Raw genomic sequence first — 24,884 nt, forward strand, 5'->3', positions numbered from 1 at the left:
TTTTATTGAAAATGCCGATTACAGCTTCATTGAAATTAAAGAACGCGTCTCACTAAAATCATTTCTGTGTATTACAAATCTTCACTTTCATCAAAGCCCATGAATAAAGTGGTGAGACTATAATTTATGGACGATCTTTGAGAGATGCTAGACTGACCTTGACAGTGTCCATCTAATACCTAGGATCAAATGACGGTTATAAACCAATATGAGGAATTAGAATTATGATTTACAGTTGATGATTAAAGTTAGGAATTAGATTTAGGGTCTTAACATCACGAACTGATATCAGCTATAATGGTAATATGATGGGAAAAAAAGTCAATTTCCGACTGAATTGCTCATTATGAGTTTTATTCAACAGTACATTCATTTTTGATTCAACGTGTTGATCATTCAGTGTAGTATTTGATTGTTTTCCCAGTATGATATTTTCTTCTGTATAATATACAATATTCTTGTATTCACTTGACATGGACTATGCTCAGTAAGTGATTTGTTATAACTGAGTATGTGATCTAATCCTAATTATTAATCAAAATGGGTGTACAATCAATATACAAACCAGTGTATTTTAGACGATATTGATTCGTCGTTGTCATAGTGTTTGGGGCTAATAAATCTTCACTTATACCAGTCTTTGTGTTCTTACTTTCGCATCGTGGGAATTACCGTGGTCCCTCGTTCCGAGTATAAGTAAGTGATCAGCGTTTTTTCCGGCACAGCAATGAGCGACGACCGTATATAACAAATACCAAGACGCTATTTATCCAAATGGATGAATCAATTTCACGCCAAAATCCGAGACCTATTATCTTATACTTGATTGGTTCATCCATAAATTATAGTCTCACTAATAAAACAATGAAATAAATTTAAGATATTAACAATTTTCTTCTTCTACAATATACAATTAATAATAACATAATAATAATACATAGAATAAACAATAAACCAGCTAAAGAAAATGCAGCTAAACGATAATCTTCTAAATCAATTGATATCGGTGTTGGTAATGGATATCTTGGTAACCATTGAAGTTGTTTATAATAAAAATAAGTCCAATATGAATATGTATTTAATCGATAATTTTGTCTTAAATCAAAACCAGCACCAATTCCTTTTAATTCTAAATCTGGACGATGACTTTCCGATAATGTAATATTATCAATTAAATTTAACCATAAATATGTTCTATTTTCAATACGATAAGTATCCCATGTTAAATTACGAATTGATTGTGGTGTAGCATTTGAAGTTTTTGCAAAATTCAATATAAATGATAACATATAATTACTCATTTGAATATCAAGATTGGTATATTGATAATGTGGTGGTTTAATACTTAAATCAATTGGCCATTGTTCATTTATTTCTTCCATTGTCTTATATAATTGTAATAAAGGTAATCCAAATATATATTGTAATTCTGAACCAGGATAAACACCAATAATTTTACTCCATAAATCATTCTTTGATTTATAACCAAAAATATACATTTGAGTATGATTAATTGGTAAAGATTGATTGGTTATTGATTCTAATTTCTTTTTAGCATATTTTGGGTTTGAATGATATTGAAGTGTTTGAATTAGTCCAGAACCTATGAAACGATCTGTCCAAGCAGAACGATACATTTCCCATCGTGAAAATGCATTTTCTTTATCCGGCCAGTAGGTATATTGAAAAAGTAATGAATTTGTAATACCAACAGGATCCTATTTAAGTGGAACATTTAGAATGGAAACATGCGTTACACTGATGATAATAATAATAATGCTGGATATTATATAAGTGATTTACTATACAAAACTTTTCACTGAAACTCTACCGATCTTGGTCGAAGACAGTTATGACGTTGAAAATTATTAGTGAATATGGAAAAAACAGACTTTCCAAATTAAGAATTTATCGCTGTAAAAAAGCAACAAACTAAAATGTATATGGTTAGTTTCGGTGGGCTTGTAGTATTCTAGTTTCTAAACAGATCAATCTTTTCATTCTTCTTAAACCACATTTTGATCTTGTTACTTATTCGCTTATCAACATTAACTGTTCTTATGTGAGCGTGTGTGTGTATTTCTTATCGAATTCATCACATGTCTGTAACTTATTTTTGTCTGTCTATTAATATTGAGTTACACCTGATAAAAACGAGTTATCTTACATGCCTTGTCCACCGCGCATCATTTCGCTTCGTTCTCTTCTCTCCACTTCCTTTTCGTCGTTCCTCTGATTTTCTATCCAGGTCAATGAGTGTACAAAATAAACGTATTCAAACCTCATTCTCGTATTTGAATGATTTAATTCTGTTATTCACTAACGTGATTTAAGTCGACGATTATTTATGAGGATCGATGATATGTATTAGCCAATAACGATAATCACACGATCCAAATTGGAGTCAGATATTCCAACGCCACTAAGCGCTATGAGATTCTCAAAGTTTATAATCCGTCTCTTTATATTTAAAATCACACTAATTATGTTAAAAAACTGGTAATATTTTAAGGGAAGATTAGTATTTGCGTAGATTCTTTATTTAGTCGGAAGTATTTTCATTATGAACTTCATATGTTAAGTGATTGGAAGTAGTCGACAGAAAACCACTGACTCGGGTTTTGTGCTAGTTAGCACTCATTTATAAGATGTACCTGTAAAGTTGAGGAAACTGGTGCTCCCTATAAGGTACGATCCAAAACATCCAGGTTCACAGTTTGAGATGTTATCATTGAGTTATCCAGACAACTACTGATCAACTGTAAGGCTGAAATGCTTACAATTGATTGACTACTGAGTAGTGACTAATATTATGTATCTCATACTTTGTAGTGATATATATAAGCTGGTAAAACTATTCACTCCAAATGTTGTACATGTCATAGTGGATGTGTTTCATTTACTTCATATGGATAGCGATCATTTGTCTTTCATAGTTACGACGGTGAGTGTGCAATAAAGTTTCAAAGTACAAATGAGACAGTTGCACTATTGTTTTTATTACAAATAACAATATGTATCCATCTTAAATTAGGTTAATACAGATAAAAACTGTAATATATTAGAGATTTTATGTTCTCTGAGTTGGATAATTTATTTATGAAATTTTCATTGTCCATCCGGACAATATCATCAGTATGTACTTTAAATGGAAGTGTGTTATTAGAATCTTCCCATAATTGACTAATAGTATGCTTTGTAAACCAGAAATTTGGTCAGTTTTTGTATGTTATTGTGTGGTCGTTGTTTGCATTTTCATTTTAATTGTTTTTCATTCCTAATTTGGACTCTGACTTTGCGGTTATTTATCTTTTTGCTTATTACCATATCGATTGTGTCTATTGATTAATGTTTGATTACTTACTTACTTACGTTCGCCTGTTACTCCCTACGGAGCATAGGCCACCAACCAGCATTCTCCCACTCTGTCCTCCTCCTTCTTTTCTAGTTCCATCCAATTCTTGTTCATTTTTCTCATGTACATCTCCATTTCTCAACGTGATGTGTTCTTTGGTCTTCCTCTTTTCCTTTGGCCTTGAGGATTCCATGTGAGGGCTTGTCTTGTGACACAGTTGGGTGCTTTCCACAATGTGTGTCCTATCCACTTCCAGCGCTTCTTCCTGGTTTCTTCCTCCACCGGGATCTGTCTTGTTCCCTCCGATAGTAGGTTGTTGCTGCTGTGTCTGACCAACGGATCGGAAGTATTTTGCTTAGACGACTGTTAATAAACATCTGTATCTTCTGGATGATGGCTTTGTTAGTCCTCCAGGTTTTCACCCCATACAGTAGAACTGTCTTGACATTTGTATTGAAAATCCTGACCTTGGTGTTGGTTAACAGTTGTTTTGAGTTCCAGAGTGTTATAATTCTAAAAATTCTCTGGCTTTCTCTTAATTCTCAGTCGAACTCATATTCGCATTTGTCCATATGCATTTATGGATAACAAATGAGTAGACGCGAGGTTAATAGAACAAACTACTAATCGATTTTAACACCTCATTTCTCTTTCATGTATATGCTGATAGTTTTGTCCAAGAAGGACAATGAAAGTTTCACAACTAAACCAAACGACTTTTAGAACGAACAATCAATAACACTTATAAAATTGTATTTTATACATGTTGATAGTAACCAAAATTATTGAGAAATTGAAAATAAGCAACACGAAATGAACTTTATTTATGCTAAATAATCTTTTACTGTTCATGTCTAACAAAATTGCTCATCAAGAGGAGATCTATTTTCATTGGTGTTATATCCCGATGAGAATAATCAATGGTAACTGTGGAATCTATTTATGGACAATTACGATGCATATCTTTTTATTCTATAGTTGTTAAGTAACTATACTATGCAAATTCATATTACTCCTATTGTAAGCTTTACTTTTACCTATAGAATATTATTATACGATTTACCGTTCTTAAGTTATACCCAGTCTACTAATTACAGCTTTCCACATTCACAGTCACTTTTGGCTAGATCTTGTTCAAATGTTATTTTCTATTTTATGGTGTGATGTGCTCTGTTTAGTTTGTATATAAATCCAGTATGCTTGAAATACATGATTTATATCTCAGAGGTTGAGATTGGTGTTGTGGACTGTAACAGGCAGATGTATGTAGAAAGAAGAACCGATAAGAACTGTAAACTGTTCGTACGGGTTTACATGACATTGATCTGGTCGATAAATCACTGTTTTCTAATTGGCGATGTCATTACGTCATATACTGATAGGGGCACGAGGCCACAAGTTATATCAATTGATATATCAGTACTATATGGAAATTCATTCAAAGAATCACTGAAGTATGCACTTGTATACAGAAAAATTTTATTATTCAAATTCCCATGGTGTCGTTTACTTGAATCTTCTAATAGATGATTAGGACTGCAATTAATCAGCCTCTTATTGACATATGTGCATACCGTGCGTATTGCCTCGATATTGCCTTAATTCATAAGTACTATAAGCATAGATGGATAGTGGCCAGAAGTGGAGTCCAGGACGCGCGTTTCATCTAATTTGGGACTCGTCAGTTGGATGTACCTGCATCTCACATTTGATGTTCACTCTGAGATTCGAACCCAGTATTGTTCTCTCCAAACGCCATCACGTTACCCATTTAGCTACTGAGTCCTGATAGCCACAAGCTTGTGCAATAGAATAAAATTTTAAATTCAATTGGTATTGTTTACTTGAATCTTTCCATTAATGTTTAGGACTACAATCGATCAATCTCTTATTGGTATATGTTCATATTGTGCGTAGTGCCAAAGTGAACATCAACTCTGAAATGCAAGTACATCTAGCTGATGAATCCCAACTAGGACAAGACGCTCGTCCTGAATTCCATTTCTAGCCACTGTTCATCTTTTGCTCATAATTTTATCGTTTATTTAAGTATTGAATATTTGAATTGCTTAAGTATAAACAATAATTTATATTCATGACTGTGTAACATAGAAGTTTATTTATTATCTAAGTTGTATATTCCATGATAATGATAAATGTCTATTTTTTTCTTCTAAAATATTTTTGTGAATAAATTACGTGGTTGTATGTAGTAATCAATTTTACAGTTATATCATCATCATATGGTCACTTATAATAAATAGTTGATTGATTTAAGTAATACTCTTATCCTCTATATGTAGAAGTACAAAAATACACCTTACATTTATCTCCTACTTTTGAATTCTGTAATAATTTAGACGTTGATGAATTATTCTAATTTTGAATGATTTTAACGAGAGAATAGGTACTATTCTACAGTTAGTAAGTAAGTAAGTAAGTAGGTAGGTGGGTAGATAAGCAAGTAAGCAAGTAAGTAGGTAAGTAAGTAAGGTTAGTCAAAGCAAAAGTTATGAAATAAATAATTCAGGTTTATAGCTTAACTTATAGTATACAATTAGTCATATGACTATTAAAACCAGGAAGCACTGAATACCGATTTCGTCCTAGTTAATGGGCATTTACGACCTCCTATTAGATCAATCTTAAAATTCTGTAGTCTTGCTAATTCAAATTATAAATGATAAATATTCGATGTCAACTTAGTGGTTTAAAGTTTAAGAACTGTTCCTGAAGCTCAAGTGTCCTAGGTTTGATTAGCGATAACTTAATGAATGTACTATGTTGTAGTTATCCATTCAAAATGTATACATACCAATAGGGACTGATCGATTGTAGTCCTGGATATAAACAATGAAACAATGATATGAGTTCAGTCTTGGTGTATTTTAGGAAGTAGCCAACAAGGATTTAACCAAAAACAAAAACAATTCATGTTATACTACTCAGATCTTTATTCTTATTCTCTCTAAATTAATCGACAATTAGAATTATGTATACCTGAAAGAGGGGATATTATTATCTGAATCGAACAATGAAACAAGATCAAAGAGAAAAAGGAGCATTTATGTATATCTATCCTTATTCCTTTTGAATTGGATTCAATTAGATGTTCAAAAGACGCAAACAATAATGAGAATACTGTGTATATACCATAGACAAAAAGTTTGAGTTATTAAAGAAAATACAGTAGATAGACGAATCAGCAATACAGTGGTATTCAATCAAAGTTATGACAAATTTTTTCTTTATATGCTTTGAATTACAATTTCAGAAAGTGGATCAAAATGAAACTACATAATATTCCCATACAAATATGATCCTCTAATAAGATCTAATATCATATTTTATGAAAATGCAAGTAGTTCGTTTGATTTCAGGTTCCATATTTGATGTGAAGATGTCATAACTAATATTATGGTAAAAATAAAGCTCATTCTGTAATCAGTAAATCATTGATATAACAGTCTCGTGAAATTAAGCACTTAAGAGATAAGTTGTTCTTAAGAAACATAACAGCTGAATGGACCTATATTCAGCGTTATTGTTCAAATTAAGAATCGAACCTTCTATCTTCCACTTCTAATGTCAATGCGCTGTTCATTGAGTCACTGATTTCAGATAGCTAGATGCATTTTCTATAATTAAACTAATCAAAATTCAAGCTTGAATTTCAACATTGGGAAAATACAAACCCTTACTATTAACAATATTAATATCGTATTCATTAAATATGTTAGATATTATCTGAACTCCGTGTACCACTCGCTGACGAGTTAGGCGTTTGCGGCAAAAGGTAATGGGTTTGAATCTTAGTGTGATCATCATCACAATGAGATGTGAATACATCCAATGGAATCCTAGAAAGAACGAATTGGGTTTAGTGGATACCACTGCTAGCAAAAACCCACCTATACTACAAAAACTGTGAAAAGATCTTTGTGATGAAGCAATCTACAAAGAATGCACATATCCCAACACAGAATGGCCAAACCCCTTTAGGAATATCAATAATTAGATAATTCAAAATTATTAAATCATGATTAAAAAAATACATCATAAGTTGTAGATTCATGATAAAATCTCCATAACTCCACTTATACAATGTTTAATAATGAGTTCAATGTTGGTTAACCTTATATTTAAAAGTGAAACAGCACCATTCTCAATCGTTAGTTAAAAACTCGATGGCAGGATTAAAGATGATCTTTACAAATTCGGTAAAAATTGAAAATATTCTCCAAGTGTAAATAGAGGAGGGACTCCTTAGATTTCTGGCACTTTTTTCCTGAAAGATACAACTTTTTCTATGGCCATTATTCAAGAGCATTCAAATTTAATCAAAACAGACTTAATGCTCAAGTTTTCCACAACTCGTGGTCCCCATGGGTTTAATATTTTCATTGGTGATTTTATACTACTGAATTCCTAACAAATAGTAAACTTATGATAATTAAAACGCATGATTATTCTACGAATCGTATTGTTGATGTTCTCATCATTATGTGAATGAAATAAAATCACCTTAACAATCATCTTTTAAATAATCGAAGCATTAGGTAATGAACTATTTAACTTACCAGTGCAAAATCATTTTTCACCATTTCCATGAAACCTGAACGCATTAAATCAACTGACATACCAGAAAATTCAGTATTTGGATTCAATAATTCGTGGGAATCGAAAGCGCTATTTTGTGTGCTGTTTATTAAATTCCAAGTAAGTGGAACATCCAAACGATAAATTGATGCTAATGCATGAAAAACACCATCATCTACAACCAGGCCACCAATAAGCTAGAAAACAATGAAAGATATCGGCGGGAAAATGTTAGCTTTATTCTAAAGAGACTATCTTAAAAAGATACAAAATAATAGGTTACTGGTAAGGCATAGAACTTTCTAATAATTATTTAAATTTAGATATAACTTATTGATCACTGAATAGTGGCAAATCTCCTTTTTTTCTAGTCCTTGATGTTAAGTGGACCCTACTATGTGAACACTAGTATTGTAGTGAACGAGAACATAAATGGGGACGGTCGAATGTATTTGAACAGAAAATTACAAAACGTCTTAGTAAAATCTGAGAACCATGCAGTAAATATTTAATTTTCAAAATGTCAATCAATTGTCTCAAACTTGACAGTTCCTTCATTTCCACAGTAATCATTGTCTGTCATCGTCCTCTTTCCTTATTAACCTTCTGCTGCCAGGTGTTTCACTTTCGACTGATGATACATACTACTTACATCTGTCGACATCTGTAGCACATAACACAATATAAGTGACTAGACATTACGTCCTCTAACACTGGACAAACATAACATTGATCACCAATCAGTGGTCAACCAACTTAAGTATTACATCCCAACAAGATGTCATTCGCATCCCGAATACTCCAGGATGTGAAGCTGGAAAATCAAAGAGAGGATTCTATAAAGATCATCAGCCTCATTGATATTGTACCAGTGCTTTGTTGCTGAGTGCAAGCTAGCATAAAATTTAGATCAAGCAGAGTCTCTTACCGACTACCTCCAACCTTCCAAGTTAAATCATATGACTAACCAAAATATGAATTTTCCATCATTAACAGGATTTGGTTAATTAATCATTAGTAATGGGTAGTTGTTCTGTTTTAGTATGAGATCCCATAGGAAATCAAACTTAGAATCTAAAGGCCTCTTGGTAAGCTCTTAAGCTTCAGACTATTGGGTTAGAATTCAAAAGTTTACATTTCTAGCTTCGGGATTTCATTCGGAAATAACCCATTGTCGTTGGTGGGTAACTACTTCAATTGCAAAGTCGTCGAAGTTTTCTTGTTACGAGTTTTCACTAGAAATTCATCAATTACCACTTGAATTTCGCCATTTGTAAGCATATAATTTATTTTTTGTATATGACGTTGTGTTGATTGCTGAATTTATAGCTCACCTGGACAAATAATACTCATTAGTTCACTGGTAGGTTCGAGTGGAAATTCCCGAATCTCTGATGAGAATCTGTATCCAGTAAAGTTCAGCAATGTCGATCACGAGATAATTGCTGTCCAGCACCACGAAGTGACTGAAGTCAAAAATGTAAACCTTTAGATGGCAACTCAGTAGTTAACAGGGTAAGGACACACTGAGAGAACATTAGAACAACAAATTTAATTTCTGATGTGCCTCAGATGCATATATTGAGGAGTTCCATACAAGGGAAAAAACAACTATTCCGTATTTCATGTTTCCCAGTGATTGTCTAACCAAATTTAGTTCATAATGTGAAACTTCATTTTCAACAATCTCAAAAGTACCGTAAAGTGGAAAACTACTTCAAATACTCTGTTTAATTATCTCAGTCTTTTCTTCAGATATCAAAGGTTTTCTGTAGAAAATTTTCTGTTAATTTCTTACTCCCTTGATACTATTATCCTCAAATTGTTTCTGTGTATTAGAAGAGGTTTTGTGGAGACTGTAGTAATTTCAATAGTTGAGATTATGTGTCAGTTGTAGCTAGATCACCATGAAAAACCTGGAAGTACTGGACGGCCGTTACATTCTAGTGTGAAACTCCTTATCAGTGCGCCTCCACGATTCCACCTTGTGAAATTCTAACCCAGGACCTGTCAGTCTCGCGCGCGAGCGCTTAACCACTAGACCACAATAGGATGAAACGGCCGTTCAGTGCTTCCAGGTTTTCCATGGTGATCTAGCTTCAATTGACTGGTGATCTCAACCATTGAGATTTTGTGTATTATTTATTCATTCTAACAAATTGTATCAAATCCTTGTTTCACATTAAATTTACTTTCTATCTCTTTGACTTTCAAACACCAAAGTTTGCACATCATAACAGTTAATGATATAATGAATGATCGAACTATCTTCTACAATGAATTAAACAATTAGTTATATAATATTTAATTTCACATTAGCGACAAGTCAACTAAAAAAAAACACTTACTGGTATATGAGCATAAAGACCATTATTCCATAAGTATTTTGGTGTATTCATTATAAAATCATAATCTAAAGTTGGTGCCCATGGTTTTGTTAACCAATTAGGCCGATGAATCCTTGTTTTAGCTGCTGCATTCGATATTTCCGTAGATGTACGAGATCGTAAACAATTTATCATTGAACGTCTTGAAGAAACATCACAACCAACCTATAAAAATGTTAAACTTCAGTGTTTTTTTGTTAAGTCATCCGATGAAAACATTTATGGATTTACTCATAAAGTCAGATCAAGCATTATCAATATATGGTGTGGAGAAGGAATATATAGATTACGTTTGATATAGTAAAGCTTATGTTTACATTTATACTGCATATATTTGCAAAACCATGACATCTATCATTTTTGTGAGATCAGTATTTTGTTTAGAATCATGGATCGATTGAAAACCTTTGAAAACCTGGAATAACTGGATGGTTTCTAAGATGATTTCCTGGAGTTCTAGTGAGAAGTGGTGACTTGTGGAGTCCAATCCATGTCGGAAAGAGACACGTATCTACGTCAGACAATGGGTGAATGGTTGCGCAGCCATTCATGGATCAATGGAAGTTAGGCATTAACACCGTTGGATGCCGGTCGGCTCAATGGTTTAGAGGTTAAGCGTTCGTGCTCGAGGCCGAAGGTCCTGGGTTCGAGATTTACGTGTGGGATCGTGGATGCCTATTGCTGAAGAGTCTTATACCAAAACGAAACGACCGCCCGATGCTTTTAGGCTATCAGTGGTGATCTAACATCAATCGATTCATGATCTTAATCAAAAACTTAACGATCTCCACCATGGAAAACCTGGAAGCACTGGACGGCTACTTTGTTCTAGTGTGAGACTCCTCAGCAGTGGTGTTTGAAAAAATGTCATTGGAACAAATAAAGTCAGAAGTCTTGAAAAATCATGCAGAAAATTGCTTAGAGGCGTCAGACGAAGTGAGATTATCTATAAGGTAACAGAAAATGATGTGAAAACTACCAAATTTCATTAAGTAAAAACTTCGAAATTAGTATATGGTATTTGAAATACATAAAAACTGCCTTGGATATGACCCAAAGCCTGGGATCAGTGGGCATTTATTTTATTACAGTATGAGACTCTTCAACCCCACATGAAGCCCTTATGAAGTTACTTCTCGGTTTCAAGCTTGAGAAAAGGAGGAGAGTCGGAAGTGGTGTTCAAAACCCCATCCCTGGAAAAAGAATCTCGCTACAAAATGCTAACCATAGAAAATCATTTAGACCATTTAAATCCTCTCTTGTAGGTTGAATGGTCTACATATAGAAGATTTATGTCACCACATAGTGATAGTCAAGATTCTTCTCCGTCTGAAAACCAGAGCGATAACTAATATAAGCGGTTGGATTGTTCGGAAAATGTGGTAGACCAGTCGGACCAATCGAATGGTAGCGAAAGTACAAAGATACAAAGTAGTAGTACTTGAAATCAGTGAGATCCATCGTCCCAAACTGGAAATGTCTCACACACAAGGAGTTGCACTGATCTTCGAAGAGGCATAAAAATCGCCTATAGGATGGGAATCTCATATCAATGTGTCATTCAAAACAGAGGCAACAGATTAAAATAAATATCACCCAACAATGAAAACAGAGGAGATGATAAATGTCAGATTTATAAGAGGCTTCAGTCCATTGTACAGAAATAACCAGTAAAAGATCTAGCCATCCTGGTGAGGGACCTGATTCTCTAGGTCTGTATGAGCAACACCGAATATGAGGACATTATGGAGCAATGTTGACTGGAAAAAAGGATGAGAATGGTCGGAGGCTGGAAGATATATGTACTTAAAAGGACACGTTGTATGTGGTACTATTTTCCTCCACAAACCTACATATTAAGCCACATTGGTTTTACCAGGCCACACTACAGAGAACCAGATCGATTACGTTGATAACAATAAAAATTAAGATGGTTCATGGAAGAAGTTAGAACCGTGATTGGAGCTGTTATAGCTTTAGATCGTCACCTGATGGTGACCAAGACAAAACTGAAGCTAAAGAAATGTTGAATAGTCGGATAAGCAGCATTACAACCTTCATTCAACATACGAGTAAACTCAGTAGATTCAGGATAGCTCTCAGCACTAAGTTCCAAGCCTTATAAAATTTACTCGAAGAAGAGGAACGACAATAGAGAACAATTATCAAGCCATTGAAGAAGTAATTACTTCATTATGCTAGGAGAAGCTGGGCCGTAAGTAGAACCATCATAATGAATGGGTCTCTGTTGATACCCTGGTCAAGATTCAAGAAGGAAGAACAAGAAAACACCAACCAAAAACAATCGAAGAAGAACAGAAACAGCTAAGGCACATATTCAATACACAGAAGCATACAAGAGAGTGAAGAGAAGCATTAGAACTGATAAGCGGAGATATGTAGAAAACCCAGCAATGACAGTAGAAAATGCTGAGAGAGAATGAAATATGAGAGAGCTAAATGATACGACGAAGAAGCTAGATGGAAAATATAGTAAACCAGAGCGATCAGTCAAGAACAAAAATGACAAACTAGTCACTGAGGTTCAAGAACAGCAAAACAGATGGGTAGAACACTTCAAATAACTCCTGAATAGACTGACCCGACTGGACCCATCGTAAATAAAAACTGTACATACAGAGTTTCCTACGGATGTCACCCCACCAACAGTCAAAGGAATCAACATGGCCATCGAACAAACTAAGAGTGGGAAAGTAAGAGGATCAGACAAAATACCAGCTGGACCACTGAAGTCAGACATAAAAGTAACTGAAAAGATGCTCAACGTTCTATTCAGAAAGATTTAGGAGGAAGAACAAGTTCCGACAGACAGGAAAGACTGATGCTTTATCAAAATACTCAAAAAAGATTTTATTCAGTATGAGAACTACAAAAGTACCACACTGCTGTCAGTGTCAGACAAAATTTTCAATACAGTATTGCTAAGCCGAATGAAAAATTTAGTAGATACTCAACGTTTAGATCAGTAAGCTAGATTTTGTAAAGATCGATTATGTACCGACTACATCACGGCATCGTGGCTCATTGTTGAATAACCAATTACATGTAACTCAAAAATATGCATCAAGTTTCCTTAATGACGAAAAATATGTTTGTCTAACCCGCTATTGCTGACTGAATTTTATTGATAAAGTTATAATGTCCCACCTACCAGCCAGAGTAACTTGACAACGTGTATGTTTTGTTGAGGTGTTCACTGGTTAGATGATCCAGGAAACTGAATGTAAGCTTTGTGTCAGTTAGAGGTCATCATAAAGATGTTCCTGTAGTCTCAAGGGAACTGATACTCTTTAATTGATCCGAACCCGGATCACATTAAAACATACTGCATGTAACACCACATCGGGATATTGCAACGTGACAGATAGAGTTAGATTAGAACTAAAGATCAGACAAACATGGATTAGTCACTACCTAGGCATAAATTACGTTAGGCTTAAGTAGATTTACTCAAAATATTTTGATTAATTTGATGATGTATCCGGATAGTTATTCATTTAGAAGTAAACAAGAATCAAGCTAATAATGAAATTATCGTCATTAATCATTTTTGAGATAAAGTGTATATTTTATACCTGATGAATAACAAACTTCATAATAACGAAAGTGACAGTTTAAAAAAAGCTAAAATAGAAGAAAAATTTACAACAAACTGGTTTTTGGTATCGGCAGTATTTCCTGTATTTTTCAGTTACATTTAAAATCACAAGGTAAACTCTAAAATTCTAAAAAATCAAACGATCGGAACTACTTTAATGTTACCCCTACCAAAAGGTCGACTGCAGTATACTACAGCGAAATATTCATTGATCGATGTATTCTTACAGGGAAACTTTTCACCGTTAAACACTACATCGTTTACCTCGTTCTCATGAAGCTTTATAATACTTACCTGATAAGCCAACTGTTTAGCATATGCCTCCGATTCGTTGATATTTTGAACAAAACCACCTTCCATTTGATCAGATCCGGACATAAGAATAACACGATGAAATAATGGTGGATTTCTACGACCTGATTTTTCTGACAATAAATGTAGTGCAACATCAGCAGCAGCTGAACCATAACCGATTACAGTGATCTATTGTGTAAAGGACACAAAAAAACACGTAACGTATATGAACAAACAAGTACCTTTCGAAAATAACAGACAAGTGAGCAGGCATGTCCGGAGTGAAAAATTGTCCCCACTCTCATTGGATAATAATCTCACTATATCACAAATTCATTGAGGTTCATATTGATTTATTGGAGTCGAACCTAGTGGTTCCAATGATTAGTTGTTCGCCATGATATCTGAATATTATAGTTTCGATTCCCAGTGAGTTCGTTAGAGTACAGAGCTGAAGATTCCCATACTGGTATGAAATTACAAACCAGTACACTCTGTTTTTCAGTGGTACCTCAAATAAGATCAGTCTATGACGGATACAGTCTAAAAATTAGAACCAATCACCACAAAACACCTTCAACTTAATTTGTGGAGTTTGTTTAGTTTGGAGTTGTTATATCCTGATAAGCATTATGAATAGTAACTTTTGGGATCCATTTATGGACCAACACTATGCGTACATTTTTATCGTATAATTGTTAAATAACTAAACTATTTATATTCATTCCCCTCTTATTATGAGCTTTATTTTGATCTATGCACTATTATTATACGATTTACCATTCTTAAGTTATGTCGAGTTTATTAATTAATGTCTCTCACATTCACAGTCACTTTTGGCTAGATCTTGTACAAATGTTATTTTCCATTTTATGGTACGATGTGTTCTGTTTGATTGGTATATAAACACAGTATGTCTGAAATAAATGATTCATATCGCAGAGGTTTAGATTGGCGTTCTGGACTTAACTAGCTGAGCTAGGCAGGAAGCAGGACCGATAAGTACTCTAGACTGCTCGCACAGCTTTTATGTGTCATTAGTCCGATCGATAATTTACTGTTCTCTAATTGACAGTATTATCACGTTATACATTAACAGGGTCAGTCAGCCAGTAACAACGTAGAACTTCGTACCTACGTATGTCAGTTCGAGTTGCCATACCACATTAGCACATAGATACAATTGTCGATTCCAATCCCACAGTGGTAGATGTAGTAAGAGTATAAGCAGTAATCGGAAACATTAGGGTTTGGAGATGTTATTTAAGGAGTATAATCCAGTGAAATAGATTTGGGAAGAGAAAAAAAGAGACAAGGAGGATTCATGAGATTAGAATTTGGGGAAACACAAAGAGTGGATGCACCTGTGCCATTGCAATCGATTTTGAGCCATGTCATTCAAGGTCTCTAACCATCGGTTGCTATCATCTCGCGGTCCCCAACCAGGTAGTCTACACCTACCAACATGGCTCAGTCTACTTGTCAGTGACTTTATGGACTTGTGCCATGTTTTGGTCTGGCCGACCCTAGCTTTCTTCCAACCTACTCCTACACCATAAAACATCGCACGTCGAGGCAGTCGGTGGTTGGGCAAACGTAACACGTGTCCCAGTCATCTCAACTAATGAAGTTTCACTACTTCATCGATTGATTTGCTATCCTTACCTAGTACCCGTTTCCTAACAACTGTGTTACTTACTCGATGGTCCCAGGATATACGAGCAATGTTTCGAAGACACCTATGATCGAATACTAGTAACCTACGAATATCCTTTACTCTTACCGGCCATGTTTCACTGCCATAAAGTAGGACGGAACGATTAATAGGGTACACAAGCCACAAGTTATAACAGAAGCAAACTCCTACCACAGATTTACAACTGCTGTACGACGATTTCTTTTACTTTTCAATCGTTCCATTATTAAGTTCACGTTGTGTTAAAAAGTAATATCATATTGAATAACTTTCACAAATTTATCTAGTTCCTTTTATTAAATTTAATAATCTAAATAATAAAAAAAGTTTTATTTTAGAAACACTAAACTTACTTGATTACGATCACCTTGAAATTTATCAGCATGTTCATGAATAAATTCCAATGCTCTAATTTGATCCCATAATCCATAATTTCCCATCAATATTTCCTCATCATCATCAACATCGACATCTACATCAACATCAACATCATCATCATGATGATCATGATCACTAATATCATTCATATGAATATTCTTTTGTAAATATGGTTTATTTATAGCTAAATAACCAAATGGACCTAATCGATAATTTACTGTAATCACAACTAAACCTAATTGGGCTAAAACATGTCCAGGATAATAATTTGCTGATCCAATTAAATGATCAATACCATGAAAGAATACAATAATTGGATATTGTTTATTATTATTATTATTATTATAATCTAAACCAATATCTATTTCATATAAATTATAAATATTTAAATAAAGACAGTCTTCATGATCATTGAATCCTTCTTGATTCCTTTGTCCTAATGTAAAATGTTTATACCATTCATAGGAATATTTTGACCATTCATTAAATGTATTGAAATTTGGTTGAGAACATGATGATCGAAAATAAGTTGCATCATATTTTTCATTAGAATGAATTGGTGGAATAGGTCGATGAAATCTTAAATTATTCTTTTGTGTTGGTGGTTTTGCATATGGTATTCCTTTCCAAATCTTATTGACCAAAAAGAAGAAGAGGAAAGAAAAGAGAGGAAAAAGAAAATGAAAACGATTTGGTGGAGTTTTGTTCTCTGAGCTAGATGGTTTGGTCGTGGAGTATTCATCGTTCTTCTGAACGACATCATCAGCACAAACTTGAGATAGAAATCGTTCAGATGAATGATAAAAGCTCCACGACCAAACCATCTAGCTCAGAGAACAAAACTCCACCAAAATCATCCACCTGAGCTACAAATCTTCTCCACCATCTCAAAACGGAAATAAAATAGAAAACAAACAATAAAATTACTTGTAATGGTTCATGTTCTCTTATGGTTAACGACTAACTACTCTTTATTGGTATATATATATATATATATTCCAATTGAAATGCTTCTGTATCATCATTTAAACAAAATTTTATAAACGTTGAATTGTGGTTAATAATGGAATTAGTAAACCTTTACAAAATCCCTTCAACTAAAATGAATGTTATAACTTCTGATGACCATTTGATCAAATGATCTTGATCATGATAACATTTTAAACAACCTAGTTTCCTAGTACATCCACCAAGATAATGTACTTTTATGTTATTCTATAGTGAACACGAACATGAGTGGAGACAACCGAATATATTTGGGCATGAAATTACAGAACATCTCACTAAAATCTGAGAACCATATAGTAAATACTTCATTTACAAAATGTCAATCAATTGTCCCAAACATGACTGTTCCTTTCGCAAATATCAGTCCATTGTCTCAGATTTCATTGTTCATGAATTTCAATGCCAATTGCTTTCCGTTTCCGTTCTTTCTCTTTCGATCTTCCACTGAAATACATTCTTTGTCTGATCATCGTTATATACTACTTATGTGGATATAAGTAGCTCACGTCACAATTCAATATTAAATAACTAGAAACAAATTATTATTATGTTAAAGAATTTAATAGTTCAAACAAGCCAATTCCATATGGTATAGAAGCCTACAACAGGAAAACAATTCTTTGATCATATCAACTACAATATAATCAATAATTTAGGATTGTTAGTGAAGAGTATGTTATTTAACTCCGCCTGGAGCTCTTCTAGAGTTACTGCCGGTCCCAAGCCCGGGTAAAGGTGGAGGGTTGGACATGGGGTTAGCGACCCCATCCCGTAGAAAACTAACTCACTAAAAAACGCTAATCAGAAAAAGTAAGTAAGTAAGTATGTTGTTTAAAAATGAGCTGACTAAAATGAGTGAATTCATTTCAACTTAACAGCTAGATGGAGTTCATTTAAAATCATAAAACATATAGATTTGATTCAGTCAGTATGAAGTCGTACCTTATATGTAATATATACAGAAACATTAATGTAACATGAAACGGTGCACTCTCTGCTTTTGGTAGTTTCTCAACTGACATCGGAATGTGAAGAAAATTATTTTCCCTTCATAAGTTACTGAACAAATATAGAATTTAACAGTTGAATTCATGAGCTAGACCACTATGCAAAACCTGGATACACTGGTGTGGGACTCTTCGGAAGTGCACACTCACGACCCTGTCTCGCGAGATTCGAACCTAGGACCTACCAGTCTCGCGCGCGAACGCTTTACCTCTAGACCATTGGGCTGACTGGAATCCAACGGTGGTAATGTCTAACTTCAACTAATCCACCAAATTGAGAGACACATCCACCACTGTCATCAGTGAGTTATTATCTCACAACAGACCTGGTTGAACTCCACTGGTCACGGCTTCTCATTAGAACTCCAGGAAATACCTCTTGAAACCAGTCACTAGTGAGTATATGATGATTATAGTCAGAGAGAGGTTTTGTACAGATTGTAATAATTTAATAGTTCAATTCATGAATCGATTGAATTCAACTATTAAATTACTACAATCTCCACAAAACCCCTCTCTGATTAAAATATAGAATTATTAAACTAAACATGGTATGATACTCGTTTAATTTGCCCAACTTATAATAGTTGTTTCTGACAAATATTAAAGAGGTAATATATTCGAATATAACATGTGAATGTAATTTAACGGTGATTATACTGAATACTTTTATCTATCACTTAGAATTAACGTAGAGCCTAATACAAATGTACCATGGCCTAAATTACCATACCAAATAGGATGAAATTAACTAGATCAATATATAAGGAACCCAAATAATGTTTCTAAAATTATTTAGTTTGAAAGGACAGAATATGTTTATATGAAAAAAGACTAGATAACAAGATCTAGGATAAAGAGATAGGGTAAATTTTTATTCAGAGTTTCGGCTAATTCTAAGCCATATCACCCAATATCATCTTACAGATCTCAACCATGTAGTCTACATCTATCAACATGCATCAGACCAATGGTTGATGAATTTGTGGACTGTTGACAAATTTCAATTTAGCTGGCTCTAACTTTCATTCAACTTTCTCTTATACCAATTAATATTGCCTATCAAGATAGATATTGGTTAAGTATATATATATATATATATATATATATATATATATATATATATATATATATATATATATATATATATATATATATATATATATATAACACATGTCTTAGCAATATTTATACAGAAAGGATAAACTCCCTTATCGTCAGTATTATCTAGACGGCTTCTTTATTGTTTTTTAATGTAATACAAAAGTTAAGTCAAACTGTTCTTCAACTTTAATTGTCTTTAACATATTACTTTATGTACTAGTATTCTATTGAGAAATCAATTAATTTAATGATGATGAAAGTGGAATTCTTTTAACAATTATTATTCTTGAATCATATTGTCTACTTTCAATAGTTGTGATCATGAGTCAATAGAAGCTAGACCACCATGGAAAACCTGGAAGCACTGGACGTCCGTTTCGTCCTATTGTGGGACTCCTCGGCAGTGAACATCCACGACCCCGCTTTGTGGGATTGTCTATCTTATCAGTATACTTTTTGAATATTTTTAATCAATACTTGATAATACTTTCGATGAAATGAGATAAATGACAAATTTCATTTGATAGATTAAAATGGGTTTCCTGTCTAGTTTAATGTAAACCATATCATACAATCTATAGTTATGGTAAATGTTAGTTTGATTCGTATTAATTTTCGGTTTTCATGATGTACAATATCATATTAATATGTATAGATTTTCATTAGATTATTGCATATATTTGCATATATTAAGCTAAATGGATTTTCAGACGTTTTGTATAGCTTAAGAATGGCTTTCATCATAAACTGACATCATCTGAAGAATGAAGAAGAAATATGAAGCATTTGGAAGTTGTTCTGTACTAGTTTAAGACACGTGACCTTTAAGTAGATACAAACACTACTCTATATTGGGTCAAAACTAAGATTTTCAAGTCTCATAATGAGTATGATATATTCCAGTCATTCAGTCGAAAGTTAGTGCCTCAAATCTTTATTTTTGATCAACCAGTAACAATAAACGATCACTGTATAATGACAACATCTTATATTTTTGAGATAGTTGACTATATATGAAAGAGCTTCTTTCTAGATCTTCAGATAATTGCCTTTCTAATCTAATCATCAGTGAACACATAACAATTGTGTACTAAGGTGAAACGCTTTTTTTCATCTCAAAGTTAGTCTACAGAGTTTTGGTGTCATTATCGAGTTAAATCTCTGATGTGAACAGAGAAACAAAGAAGTCATGACAAACAACGAAAACTATTTTTGGGGACGTTATTTCACTTGATTCAAAGTCTGTAGAACGCTTATATGTTGTTTTATCCCTAGGTTATCCTATAAACCATAGGCTTTTGTACGATATGTCATTTACTGCCATACCCTTTTCTGTTTCAAAGCTATTGTAATTTAAGCATAAACTTTGGTACTCTATTTTTCTTCCCTAATGCCCAGTTAGGACATAATTGTATTTTCCTAATTGTCTGTGCGTTGTGAATGTAGCAGCAGACTTTGCAGCAATAGGCCTCAACATACATAAAGGGAAGATCGTGAACCTAAAATACAGCACGGAGAACGTCAACCCAATCACACTTGATGGAGAAGCTCTGGAAGATGTGGAATCTTTCACGTATCTGGGAAGCATCATTGACGAACAAGGAGGATCTAATGCAGACGTAAAGTCAACGATTACCAAAGCAAGGACAGCATTCCTACAGTTGAAGAACATATGGAACTTGAAACAACTGTCAACCAATATCAAAGTGGGAATCTTCAATATGACCGTCAAGACGATTCTACTGTACGGAGCTGAAACTTCGAGAACTACTATAACTGTCATCAAAAGTGTACAAGTATTTCTAAACAATTGCCTATGCAAGATACTCAATGTCCGTCGACCAGATACAATCAGCAACAGTCTACTGTGGGAGAGGACAAACCAGGTTCCATTTGAGGATGAAATTAGGAAAATACGATAGAAGTGGTGAGTGGGACACATATTGAGGAAATCATCAAATTGCATCACGAGGCAAGCGCTAACTTGGAATCCTTAAGTGAAACGGAAAAGAGGAATATCAAAGAACGTACTGTGTCGGGAATTGGAATCAGACATGAAAAGGATGATTAGTAACTGGAAAAAACTAGAATGGATTGTCTAGGACAGAGTTGGATGGAGAATGCTGGTGGGTAGCCTATGCTCTTCTATGAGGAGTAACAAGCCTAAGTAAGTTGTGCGTTTTAGTCACGTTAGTCATCTCTTTATTCATGCATCTTTTACTCTGATCTGAATCGTGAACTGAGAATCAGGAATAAATAAAGTAGTGTTCCAGTTGACTCGTCTTCTCTGGCTTGCTTGCCAACCAATCAGGTGGTAGAATGGTTTCCATCCCCCTGCCCAAGGCCTTTAGTCTCATTTCGGACTCATGCACTTCTAGCCTCATGGTTAAACCAATTAGCCCATCGTGTCAAGGCCTTAGCCTAGATTAAGACAAGTTCTCTCCTGTATATTATCAGGCATTTGTGGTTTATAGCAATTAATGAGAATCATGAACTAATTGAGGGATTCATCATTTTCACCGTCATTTTGTTAGCCATTTTAGTGGACGTGTTTTGGTTTGTATGTTGCTCCGCTTACTCTTGAATGCCGCTATAGCATTTGGTATTTCAATGTGATATAAGTAACCCTAGTGTACTGATAAGGAAATGTTTCCATTTATATTTTATTTGGATAAACATATTCCAGTCACTTTTGGCAAATGTGTATCCTCAATGGATTACCTCGACAAGGTCATCAATCACAAGCAAATTTAAGCAGGGTTGGGTAGTCATTATCAATTAACTACGCGACGCACGTTTTGCCTTATTTAGGACTAGTCAGCTAGATACACTTGCATCTCAGTGTGTTGATGTTCACTCCAGGACTCAAACCTCATGCCACTCAAGTCTCAAGGTGAACATCAACACACTGAGATGCAAGTGTATCTAGCTGACTAGTCCTTAATAAGGCATGATGTGCATCGCGTATTTCACTGACCGTCACTGTCCGAATCCGCTTAGAGATATATATAAAGAAACTTAGCATCATTAAGGATTTATCTGCCAACGACTCAAAGTATACGTACAAAACTATATATTTCATGAAGAGTCCAGTCAATATGGTATGAATATGTGCTTTATAGAGAAACTAACTTAATAGAATATAGCCTACAAGCCTCTTTAAATAATATAATTATACTGATCCTACTTATAAATAACTATGATTCATCTCTAGCATTTAATACAGGCAGTATCATTAGAGGTTTCTACTGAACATATCCATTGTTACACAGTCAGACATATTGGGTAAAGAAAAATAAACAGTACATGTTGGAGTTTTTCAATTATGCTCTTACAAGCAGGACTCACCAGCTAAGTGAACGGAAAAGTGACCTGAACTACTAGGTATGTCACTACTAAGTTTACGTGTCTACATTGAATATTAAGTAATCAAACCATGTTAGCCAGTATCTCTTATTTCGAATGTTACTCAGTAATTTGGAAAGTTTCTATTCTGGTCATAATTCATTCAATAGTATGATAAAACTTTACAAGTTAATCGACCAGTGTAAAATTTACATTCGATCCATATTTTAATTGTTGAATTTATGAGTCAATTTAAGTTAGGCTACCATTGTAAACCTAGAAGCATTGGAAGGCTGTTTTGTCCTAGTATGGGTCTCCTTAGAAGTGTTCACCCACAAATCTGCTTGTAGGACTCTAACTCAGGACCTTCGGTCTTATGCGCAAACGTTAAACCTCTAAACCACTGAACCGGTATCCAACGGTGTTGGTGTCTAACTTCAATCGATTCATGATCTTACTCAACCTTTCATCTATTGTCTGAAGTAGATGTCCCGACACGGACTGCGCTCCACTGGTCACGACTTATCATTAGAACTCCAGGAAATTCCTCTTGAATTTAGTCAATAGCGAGCGCATGATTATTATCAGAATAGGGATTTATGGAGATTGTAGTAATTTTCATAGTTGAATTTATGAGTCGATCTAAGCTAGACCATGATTGAAAACCTGAAAGCACTGGATTCGAGTCCCGTGTGCAGGATCGTGAGTGCGCACTACCGAGTCCTACGGTAGGACGTCCTTCCAAAGCTTCCAGGTTTTCAATAGTTACTTACTTACTTACTTACGCCTGTTACTACTAATGGAGCATAGGCCACCGACCAGCATTCTCCAACCCATTCTGTCCTCCGCCTTCTTTTCTAGTTCCATCCAATTCTTGTTCATTTTTCTCATGTCTATCTCCATTTCTCGGCGTAATGTGTTCTTTGGTCTGCCTCTCCTCATCTGGCCTTGAGGATTCCATGTGAGGGCTTGTCTTGTGACACAGTTGGGTGCTTTCCACAATGTGTGTCCTATCCACCTCCAGTGCTTCTTCCTGATTTCTTCCTCCATTGGGATCTGGTTTGTTCTTTCCCACAGTTGGTTGTTGCTAATAGTGTCTGGCCAACGGATCCGAAGTATTTTGCTTAGACAACTGTTAATAAACACCTGTATCTTCTGGATGATGGCTTTCGTAGTTCTCCAGATTTCCGCCCCATATAGTGGAACTGTTTTAACATTTGTATTGAAAATTCTGACCTTGGTGTTGGTTGACAGTTGTTTCGAGTTCCAGATGTTCTTTAGTTGTAAATATATTGCTCTTGCTTTACTGATCCACTTTTCAATAGTAGTCTAGCTTAAATCGACTCATAAATTCAACTATGAAAATTACTACAATCTCTCCAATTCCTCATTCTGATTTATATTTTATTTACTTCTTTCTACTTAATCTTACCTGAATATAACGTTTCCCATTGTCTTGATATCCATATTCATTATCCAATGAAATAGCATAACCATACATAATACCATAATCTGTATGTATAGATCGACTATTTTTACAACAATCTGGTTTAAAATAAGCAACACATCCAGGGATTGGATCACATATTGGTCCAGTTTTTGGTATAATATTAAAACAACATTCATCATGATAACATCCAATAGGTTTTAAACAATAATTCAATTGACTTAATGTTAATTGGGACCATATTAAAATGATAATGAATAGTTTTAATGTATCATTCATTATGATTATGATAATTGGAATGAACTATTCAACCATTTTGTTGTTGGAACCAATCCAAGATATAAATTAATAAGAATAAGATGATTTCAATGAGTTATATTTGACAATTCAACAAGTGAATTGAAGACTTGATCATTATCACCGATATTCTTATTCTTCTTATTATTATTATCTATTATGTATATTTTAAGCAAAGTACCAATCAGAAACATTTGTATGTAAGTGTTATGTAACATTGGACTACTTGAGAATATAAATTTACTTCGTATGAATCATAAATCTATACAATTTTCAATATTTATATACCTATGGCTTGTATAAAATAAATGGAGAGAGAGAGAGATAGGGAGGGAGGGAAGGAGGGAG

The 24,884-nt window shown here is 34.2% G+C and overlaps 1 protein-coding gene across 2 annotated transcripts; it reads right to left on the reverse strand.

The window, feature by feature from the left end:
• Window positions 1-870: 870 nt before the first annotated feature.
• Window positions 871-24,658, reverse strand: KCNB1_4 (Potassium voltage-gated channel sub B member 1; the record flags this gene model as incomplete). 2 transcript variants are annotated; one of them, XM_035731591.2, is made up of 8 exons in its annotated part: window positions 24,225-24,658; window positions 23,899-24,067; window positions 21,084-21,430; window positions 16,304-16,960; window positions 14,255-14,443; window positions 10,303-10,506; window positions 7,936-8,151; window positions 876-1,718 (listed from the first exon to the last, which is right to left on the reverse strand). In XM_035731591.2, the coding sequence occupies exons 1-8, from the start codon at window positions 24,516-24,518 to the stop codon at window positions 876-878; spliced, it is 2,919 nt and encodes a 972-aa protein (XP_035585948.1). In that variant the 5' UTR covers window positions 24,519-24,658. The 2 variants fall into 2 exon arrangements, with proteins under 2 accessions (XP_051065481.1, XP_035585948.1); XM_051216861.1 differs by lacking the exons at window positions 21,084-21,430; window positions 23,899-24,067 and having other exon boundaries at window positions 871-1,718.
• Between the last annotated feature and the right edge of the window lie 226 nt (window positions 24,659-24,884).

Source organism: Schistosoma haematobium, chromosome 6 (assembly GCF_000699445.3).
Source record: "Schistosoma haematobium chromosome 6, whole genome shotgun sequence".
Lineage (NCBI taxonomy): Eukaryota > Metazoa > Platyhelminthes > Trematoda > Strigeidida > Schistosomatidae > Schistosoma > Schistosoma haematobium.